This window comes from Triticum aestivum, chromosome 5B (assembly GCF_018294505.1).
Source record: "Triticum aestivum cultivar Chinese Spring chromosome 5B, IWGSC CS RefSeq v2.1, whole genome shotgun sequence".
Classification (NCBI taxonomy): domain Eukaryota; kingdom Viridiplantae; phylum Streptophyta; class Magnoliopsida; order Poales; family Poaceae; genus Triticum; species Triticum aestivum.
In genome coordinates, this window is record NC_057807.1 from 702,600,410 (window position 1) to 702,610,613 (window position 10,204).

A 10,204-nucleotide genomic window follows, 5' to 3' on the forward strand; every position below is an offset into this window, starting at 1 on the left:
TCACTGGGCACTCCAGTAACTTATTACCTTGACACGGCCATGTTGGGAAACATAGTAGAAAACAAAAATTTCATCCTACGGTCAAACCAGGAACACTGTGAAAATGTATTAGTGGTTTAGATCATTACAAACTCCAAGTTGCAGTGGAAGAAGAGTTGGTGTAGATCGTACTTGAAGTCCCTCGAACTATCCATGATTATCCCTCAAACCTTGCACGACGATCCCTCAAACAGAAGACCAAAAGCAAGACCTCTCTACAGTTTGCAGGTGTACGATCTACACGATCCGACAGCGCTTCGCCGTCCAGAGCTAATCATCACCCGAGAATTAGAGGGAGGTGATTAGAAACATACTGGGCTTCTATTTATGAGGACTAGAGAGTATTAGATCTAGCTCTAATTGGATCGACTAGAAATAGAACTAGAGAACTAGAACCCTGAAGCCCGTCCGGTAACCCCGAAACGCTTCATGTTCCTCTCGAAATTATTTCTAATATTAATAAAACTATTTAATAAATATTTTATTGCAACTCTTGCTCCACTAACACTCAACAGGTCATTATTCCCTTAAACTTGTGACCTGTAGGTTCGGTAAAACATAGACATGAACAAAAACCCCTTCTGACCGACAGTGTAACCGTGGACATCCATATCTATCCCTATGAATACACGAATGACATTCAAGTGAACCTCTGGTTATCATGTACTATTACCATTGCTTCACGATTATTTTACAAAATCCGAGGTGAGATGTATCAGTATTTGCCTGAGTCATTCTTATGCTCACTGTACCGATCTCCTCGTTACCAGTTTTGTTCTTCTTTCTCGTTCACATGTTTCGGCATCCTTGTGACATAGCCACCTAGTCACATGTGTCTGACTAGACGATGATGGATGCATCACACTGAGAGGGTCTAAGAACATCTCTGGATCGTCGTAGGAGCAAATCCCACTTTTGAGCTATCTAGTCCCTTATCAAACTTCCCGATGAAGCTGAAAGTTATTGTTATGATCACTGTCACTACCAGAAACTGGACTATTCCCCACGGCTAAAAACCGACAGGAAATTAGAAAATACCGTCAGGAAATATTTTCCTGACGGCTACCCGACAGGAAATAGCCGACAGGATTAAATCGACAGGGAAAATAAAATTTTCCTGACAATTGGCCGACAGGGAAATAACTCCTGTCGGTTGTTCCTGACGGCAGCCCACAGGAAAATCAACTGTCTCGTCAGGTTTATGAGAACCCTTTTCGTGGCAGATGGCCGCCAGGAAAAAGCTGACAGGGTATATACTTTTAGAAATAACCTGCTCTCCTGTCAATGTTCTAACCGCCAGGAAATCAAGTTCACCATCTAATTGATAGTTCTATAACCTGTCAATAAATATTCAGTGATAAATAAGCATACATCCAATAGCCCATATATTAGGAAAGCCGTCCAAAATCAGTGTTTGCATACATACCGATATATTAAACTATGTTTCAACATCCAGCAATTGACATACGAGAATTTGTACATGGACTTGCTCAAAAGCAAAAACATTTCTACGCATACATGAAACCACTCTGATTCTGATCCATCGCATTGCACAGGGCAATGAAACAAAACACACACACACACACTTCTAAGTCACCTAGATTCATGATCAGCAGCATCACATACATACGCATCATTTTACTATTTCTCATCCATCATATTCCATATAACAGTTGCTGCAACAAAATACCATACGATTGTCGCTCATTAGTTGAAGTGCAAACGGACTAGTGAGATCCTCCTCCGGATGCATAGTTGTTATCATCATGTTCTCAGTCATGTTGCAAACTCGAGTGATGCCATTGCCGATGTGATCATCCATAGCGTCGTCCTTGAAGATAACATAGACGAATCATCTTCCCCTACAAAATTATGTACAAAATTAATGAAGAAGCAATATTTGACAAGGAAATAAAGAGATGGCAACACCACAACCCAGGGGCTGCCGCCACCAATGGGTCTGCTTTGAGCAAAGGTGATTTATTTTGTTTTTTTGACAAGAAGTTGCTGGAATTAGCTAAGCTTTATCCTGATGATTTTAGTCACAGAGATATGTTACTCTTGAACATGAACTTAGTATCTACATAAATAATGTAACCCATGATAGAAGGTTTTCTAGCTTGGACAAAATAGGTGATTGCTAAACTGATGGTGGATACAAGGAAGCATCTCTCCTACCCTTTGGTATATCGGCTTTTCAAGCTAGCACTGACTCTCCAAGTTGCCACTGCCAATGTTGAGACATGTTTTCCAGCTATGACTATTGTGAAGAATGCTTTGCGTGACAAAGTTGGTGATGATTATTTGAGTCATAGCCTAATTTGCTTCTTGGGCTTTTCCTCAAAAGCAACAATAGTTCTACATATACATGGCACCACTCTTATTCTCATCCATCACATTGCACAGAGAAATGGCGACTAAATACACAATTTCTGTGTTACCTAGGTTCATGATCAGCAGCATCACCTACATAATTATAGCCAGCCAGCACAAAGCCACATAAGAAACACACTACCTGGCAGCAGCCACTAAGGAGAAAATAGTACTCATCCAACTGCTGACTAGATATGTTGGAAACTCAGCTCATTGTGACACATATATTGTCACTGGAGCAGCACTGTCCTAGACTTGCATGTTCAGAATTAATGCATCTCATGCAGTAGTGCCATTTGTGGACACACCATATGATATATGAATAAAACCAGAAAAGTATATATGAAACTTTATAATCTGGCACTAGGTTTCATGCCTCGAGCAACGTGATATCCTTTTTTTCTTCACAACTTGACAATTCAGAGATGCTTATTAGGAAATATACTTACAGAAAAATAGCCAGATGACATGAATCTGTTGGACAGGTAGAAATCCAACTATGAAACCATCCAGTTATGATCCTCACTCATCTGTTCCGGAATCATTGTCTCCTAAAAGCAGCGCCTGCACAAGCACACATCGTACATGTAAAAAAAGAAGAGTGATTCACTGGAAAACCAAGAATAGACCACAGTACAAGGGCCAAAGAGGAAAGGATTTGAAAGTTACATGAATTTTTTGAGACCTTGAACCATCAGCCTAGATTTTGCTTTGGCTAATTGCAAATTGATGTAAATCTGCATCTACCAGCACTGGCACTGGGATGGGAAGTATTTATAGGAAGAAACAAATCCATAGGAAGATGAAAAAATCAGCAGAAAAAATCATGACCAACGGCAATAGCCATTAATTAGCATGTTGCTTTGAGAGTTGGATCCAGCGAAGAGCGGGGCAAGAGAAAAAGGAACGCCAGCCGCCGTTGTGCGTGGTGATCGCCGCAGCCAATGATAGCATTTTTTCTCTCTCTAAGAGAAAGCAGTCAGCCTGTTACGTAACTCTGAATTGGGCATCGAATAGTACGGCGCAAGTAGCATCAGTGATCTAAAAAGAAGAGTACATCTTCACATACATACACTGCATATCCTGAAGCAGCTAGCAAGGAAAAAGAGTCAACATCTTCACGTCTTCACATGCATACACTGCATATCCTAAAGCACCTAGCAAGGATGAAAATTACAGTGACATTAATCTTTTCAGTTTTCAGTGACTTAACCAATGTGGTTGCTAATAGCACACCTAGCAGCAGCATCTAAACTTTGAGCTAGCATAGAGAACAAAGCCATTTCTTGCAACATGTAAAATGAATAAATCCATACACGGCAAAAGAATGCAAAAAGGCAATAAACAAAGAGCATTTCTTGGGAACTCGTCTCTGAGGTAAACAGAACACCCAATATCAGCTCCGGCCAGAGGTACCTATATAGCCCCACAGAAAAAGCATGTTTTTTTTACTTACAATGGAGCAGGGGAAGACCATCCGGCAACTAATGCGGTGGCGACGGCCTCCAGAAATAGTTCCGCGATGCACCTACAGAAGAAACCACCGAGATGGAAGAGATAAGAGCACGAAATTTAGCCAGATTTGTGCAAATTCACGGCTTAGATTTATCAAAGGAAGAACATTAAGGATAAAAGAAATTAAAAGAGCAGGGGAGAGGGGAGGACTGAAGTTTACCATGGAGAGGGGCAAGGTGAGAGACGTGGCGAGGCGTCCGGCGATGGGGACGTGAGATGGGAGAAGGCGAAGAAGCAACTGCGGCAACCCCTCCTCACGCTTGCCGACGATGTACGCGCACACACAGGGGAGATAGACGGGAACGACCTCAGCCTTGGGGTCAGAAGGATGTGGAGGAAGGCGTCGGCCGGGGGTGAGGTCAACGGCGGGGTGGTGCGGCCGACGTGGGCGAGGTCGGCGGCCGGGTGGTGCGGCCGCCGTGGGCGAGGACGGCGGCGGGGTGGGGGCGGCCGCCGTGGGCGAGAACGACGGCGGGGTGGGGGCGGCGGCTGTGAGCGAGAACGACGGCGGGGTGGGGTGGCGGCTGGGGTCTGGGATGTGGATTGGGGAACTTTCTCGTGGGGTTTACATTTGTCTCGAAGCGTCATTTTTTCTCCCGTGGGCCGCTGCACACAGGGAAAAAGAAATTCGCATGGGCCTTTGCGCGTGCATGAATATTTTGGCGCGCAATGGGCTGGCCTGAGTACTTTCCTGTGGGCTAACCTCACAGAACAATTCATTTTCCTGTGCGTTATATACTACCTACAGTAAAATGAACTATTTTCCTCAGGGCTTAAGTATGCCCGCCAGGAAAATTATTATTCCTGTGAGATGCTTCGGGCCTCACAGGAAAATGGGTCACCCTATGGAAAAGTGTAGTTTCTGGTAGTGATAGTGTTTTGTGAACTATTCTTCACAAGAAATATTGTACGCAGTTCTAGCTAGTATAATAAAGGTTTTTATATTTTAGATAAACACATCACATGCCATATCCTATTGTTGTTGACAACTAAGCATATTGCTCTCTTCCAAGGAGAATGGAACTTTGTGTCCTGGTTCACTATGTATTTTTAGGGGAAAACAGGAATTAAGTCTGACTGCATATTTTTAAAAAAATATGGAGTTTGTAGCTGTACAAATGAGAGCCAGAAAAAAAACTGGGATATTGGATAAAGTTCTATATGGATGATCAGAAACCAGAATAAACGTCGTTGCCATAAGGTAGTGTTAACCATGGCAAAGCTCATCTCTGAACGTATTTACTTCATCTGAAAACGTTTGGTTGGGCTCCATCATTTTTTGGGTTTGCAGTGTTACTGAATTTTATGTTACTAAAAATTTACTAGTTTGTATACCGAACTAAGGGAAGAAATGGTGGTACATAACCAGTAATAACGCAAGTTGGGTCGAATGTGAATTGCATTCTGACCCATTCTCTGGTGACATGCTCGGGGATCCAGGCGAGGCCCACCGGACGCATCTGCGGTGGTGAGGACAGTGGAGCACCGGCGGAATATGCCGCCGTGTTGTCGGAGTTTCATCGCCGGTGGTGGTGGCCGGTGGCTGCAGTTTTTCACCGCAGGCGCTCGAGGCACTTCGTCGGGGAGTACATTTTTTTTTTGAGAATCCGCCGGGGAGTACATGTGATTGTTGTTGTTGTATATTTAGAAAAAGAGATACGATGGTGTGGGCTTTCTGAAAAAAAGTATACTGAGTGGACTTTTTCTTTTTTGAGGCAAGTATACTACTTGAGTTTTTTTTAGTGTGCTTTCTCACGTGTACCATGGGCTTCAGAAAAATACTAGCCCAGTGGTGTTTGATGATTGATGCTCGTTGAAAGCGCGTTGTACTCTAAAAATCAAAGAATGTACTTAATATACTAGGAAAGTGAAACATTTACTCGCTCTTTTCCTGCTAATAAATTACAAGGCCCTGCAAATTTTTACATCTTAAAAAAACAAAGAATGTACTTAATATACTAGGAAAGTGATCAAAATTTCATGAACATTTTTAAAATGTTTCCACATATTTTTAGATGCAACAAACACTTTTAAAATGATACAAACATTTTATTATGTGCCGTGAACATTTTTATGAAATTGGTCGAACAATTTTACATTTTTAATAACATTTTAGTAAATGTTGCGAGCACTGATGTAAATGTTGTGAGATATTTTTAGATCGTCATGAATGCTTTAAACTAGCTACAAATATAATTTAGTAAATGTTGTGAGATATTCAGTGCAAATGTTGTGAGATATTTTAGTAAATGTCAAGACATGAACACTTTAAATGTTGTAAGATATTTTAGTAAATGATTTAAATGTTTAACCAAAGAGAGGTTGAAACTAGCAAAAAAAATGGACAACAAAGGCAAATTAACTATGCAATAGTAGTTTTTCAAAAGTATATTCCTAAATTTCTCGTATGATGATAATTGGTGCCATTCTCACAATGTGTCAATTTTATTTTATTTTTGAAAATAGTTAGCCCATGCAGCTGCATGAGTTCATGACTAGTGGTATATAGCTGACACCGTAGATATTGATAATTTTCACAGGGTGCAGTGGCACATCAATATAAAATATGAAGTGGCTATAGCTCAGTCTAGTCGGCACGGGAGCTATGTCTACGTCGGACGGTTCTTACCGTTACTTGATACGCATTGTTTCCCAGAACAAAACCCAGAAGATATACAGGTCGCGGAAGGGAATGTAGCCACGACCACGTACGACCAGAAGTGTTACTGATCGGCGATTCTAGAGGATGACGCCCGAAAATTATGGAGCCCTTGTCGAGGCGACAGGAGGGCGACGCCCGACGACCCGAGGGGCCGGACCGCCGGCGGACAACCCCGGCGAATGGAGAAAAGAGTTTAGAGATATCGAGAGTGAGAGAGATCCGGAGCCGGTAGTGGATCTGTTGAGGATCCGCGAGGCATGGCTGTGAAGGAGGAAAGCGAGAAGGCAGTTCGACATGGAAAAGGAGAAGATCGGCGTCTTCCGATCTGGGATCGCGGGGAAAGCTCAGGCAATTGATGGTGTTGCCAAGGAAAGGATCGGGGAGATATTGCATGCCATGAGGAGAGATCTGGATCATGGGATGGAAAGGATAGTTCCTAGGGTTTCGGCTCCGGAATCAGTCTACCCAAAGGATAGAGATCCCACGGATAAGCTAACAGGCTACATTGCGCGGACACTCAACCAACTGAGCAGTCAGTTTGGTGCGCTCGCGCGGGGCAAGAAGGACGTAGCACACACATCCAAACATACGAAGAGCTGGGTAGCCAGGAGAGCGACCAGAGAGGCACTCCATAGGAAACCACCCTGCAAAGCAGTCGATGGCTGAATGTTGATGAGATAGGTGGATGCAGAAACAGCCTCAGCCCAAAAATGGGGTGGAAGAGAGGCGACAATCATCAGTGCATGAGCCGTCTCAAGAAGATGCCAATGCTTACGTTCAGCAATGCCATTCTGAGCATGAGCACCAGGGCAGGAGAACTGGGCAAGAGTGCCCTGTTCAGCGAGAAAACCATGCAACAGCTGGGAGATATACTCTCTAGTGGAGTCAGCGCGAAAAGTACGAATAGGCGTGGAAAACCGAGTGTGAACCATGGCAAAAAATCGTTTGTACATAGAGAGAACCTCGCTATGAGATTTCATGAAGTAGAGGCAAGCGTAGCGAGAGAAATCATCAATAAACAAAACATAGTAGCGATGACCACCTTTCGAATCAAAGAGAGCTGGACCCCAGACATCCGAATGAACTAAGTCAAAAGGATGCTGGGGTACCGACTGACTGGTAGGATAAGGTAACTCGGTCTGTTTTCCAAGTCTACAACTATTACAAGGTAAATAAACATCTCCAGATATAGAACCTAATAGGCCCTGACGCACTAAGGAAGACAAGCGAGAGCCACAGATGTGACCAAGGCGATGATGCTACTGCTGGAAGGACACAGACTAAGAGGCAGCAAGAGCATGAGAGCTGACTGAAGTGGTGGCAGCGGAAGGAACACAAAGCCAGTCAACTTCCCAAAGATCCTCAAACTCACGACGCCGGGGGCAGCACCAACCAAAACCTTGGTGCGACGATCCTGAATGGAGCAAGAATGGGTATCAAGGATGACCCGACAACCAGAATCAGTAAGTTGGGCAGCAGAAAAAAGATTCATGGTAAGGCGAGGAACATGTGAAACACTAGGAAAAGAAAAAGATGGAGTGGAAAGAATACCGCGACTAGCAACAGGAAGAGATGTGTCATCGGCAGTAAGGACATTAATAGGAGAATCAAGAGGGTGAAGAGAAGACAACACTGAAGAATCAGAGGACATATGAAAGGAAGCTCCAGAGTCCAGAACCCACGAAGATGTACCTGACGGTGTAGATGCCGGCAATGATGAAGTGGTTGAAGTAGTCACAGTAGCAGCAGAGCCTATCGGTGAAGAACCAGAGGAAGCCAGAAGGCGTTTAAGCCGAACAATGTCCTGGTCAGTGAGTGACGGGGTCGAGGAAGATGTAGGAGTCCCACTGGGAGAGGAGCGCCTCTGGTCTCGCTTCTTCTCACGGCAATTAGACTCTGGGTGACCTGGCTGAGAGCAGTAGCCACAGAAGGTCTCACAGCGCGACCGGCCCTTCTCAGCATAAGGAGAGCGACCCCCCCCCCTGAAGGTGTAGGGAGAAGCAGTGGAGCAGTGAGCCAAGCAGACGACACTGGAGCCCGAGCAGCCAACACAGATGGAACCACTAGCAACCCTACAGAGAGAAGGCGGGTCTCCTCAGCACGAAGCTCGGCAAGCACCTCCGGGAGAGGAACACGACCACGAGCAAGCAAGTGGGCACGGCGAGGCTCAAACTCAGAGCGGAGACGAGATAAGAACTCATGAACTCTCTAAAACTCCAAGTCAGCCAGCGTAGTCTGACAGCAAGGGCAAGTTCCACAAACAACTATCCGCAGTGATTCAAGTTGACGCCAGATAGCAGAGCACTGTGAATAGAACTCATCAACAGACGAGTCACCCTGCTGAAGAGCATGCTCCTGACACACCACAGAGAGGTATAGAGCATTGCCAGAGGGCTGATAGCGCTGACAAATATAGGACCACATTGCTGCAACAGTGCCGAGGCCCATGAACTCCAAAGCAAACTGAGGGAGGACACTCGCAGTGAGAACAGCAGCAGCTCGAGCATAATCATTGCACCACTAAGTGTAAGTAGACTGATCATCCTAGTAGACAGAAAGTGCATCAGAACATGCAGATACCTGGTGATCATAAGCGTCAACTGCAGCATCATCAAGAGCCTTGGCTGCATCCCGATCAGCCTGAGAAGCATGAGCAGCAAGCACCGGCTGGATTGGCGTGATAGGAGCTACCGGAGCAACAGGGCGGGGCGGACAGGGCACCTCGCCAGAGAGAATGCCCCACAGCAGAAGACCGCGCATATGGATACGCATGAAGCCCGCAAACTCAGCATAGTTGGTGCCATCAAAGATCACCGAGCACCGGGGGACAACTATATAGCCCGAAGAAGACATGAGAAAGTCTCTCTGCTGCTTCTGCTCCTTTTTTTTTCTCAAATGGGAACAGAAAATCCCGATCGAGATCAGGGGATCGAGCACCCGGTCGATGGATCTGGATCAAGCGCCCGAGCGTGGGATGGCCCCACGCACTCGCTGGAGGGAGCGCTCGCTCGCGGGAGGATCGATCCAAGAGGGATCGAGAGCCCGCAGAGCTCCCGCAGCGGCCGGAAGAGTAGCACCGGGCGGGCAGCGCCCGCCTCAGCCAGATGATGGAAGGGCCGGGCGGGGCTGGCCAGACAAGGGTGGGGCGGCCGGGCGAGACGGCACGGAGCAGCGGCCAAGCAGGGCAGCCGCTGGACAGGAGCAGCGGCCAGACGGAACAGCGGCCGGCCAGAGCGGCTGCCCGACGCAATGGCCGAGCAAGACGGCGTCCTGCTCGAGGAGCAGTGGAGCTAGGACTGAGAGGCAGCAGCCGGAGGCCTGAGGCAAGCAAGCTAGGAACGAGGCGCACGGAGTTGCATCGTGCGGGAGCGAGAGGCTAACCTAGCATCTGATACCATGATGGAGAATGAGCAACTAGCTTTACTGAGGGCGAAAGGCCATAACATATACAGATGTAGTAAAGTGCAGAAAAGCCCCTTATATAATGGGGATATACACAGGGAACTATACACATGTAACACATGCTAGAGCAGTGTTGCTGCTTCCTCTGTAAAGAAATATAAGAGTGTTTAGATCACTAAAATAGTGATCTAAACGCTCTTATTTTAGTGATCT

General features: G+C 45.8%; 1 protein-coding gene across 1 annotated transcript; it reads right to left on the reverse strand.

The window, feature by feature from the left end:
• Positions 1-1,407: 1,407 nt before the first annotated feature.
• On the reverse strand, positions 1,408-9,361 carry LOC123115345 (translation initiation factor IF-2). The gene is made up of 6 exons (XM_044536517.1): positions 9,170-9,361; positions 7,365-7,422; positions 4,088-4,458; positions 3,869-3,940; positions 2,862-2,976; positions 1,408-1,901 (listed from the first exon to the last, which is right to left on the reverse strand). Exons 1-5 carry the CDS (start codon positions 9,359-9,361, stop codon positions 2,935-2,937), a joined length of 735 nt encoding a protein of 244 aa, XP_044392452.1. The 3' UTR covers positions 1,408-1,901; positions 2,862-2,934.
• Between the last annotated feature and the right edge of the window lie 843 nt (positions 9,362-10,204).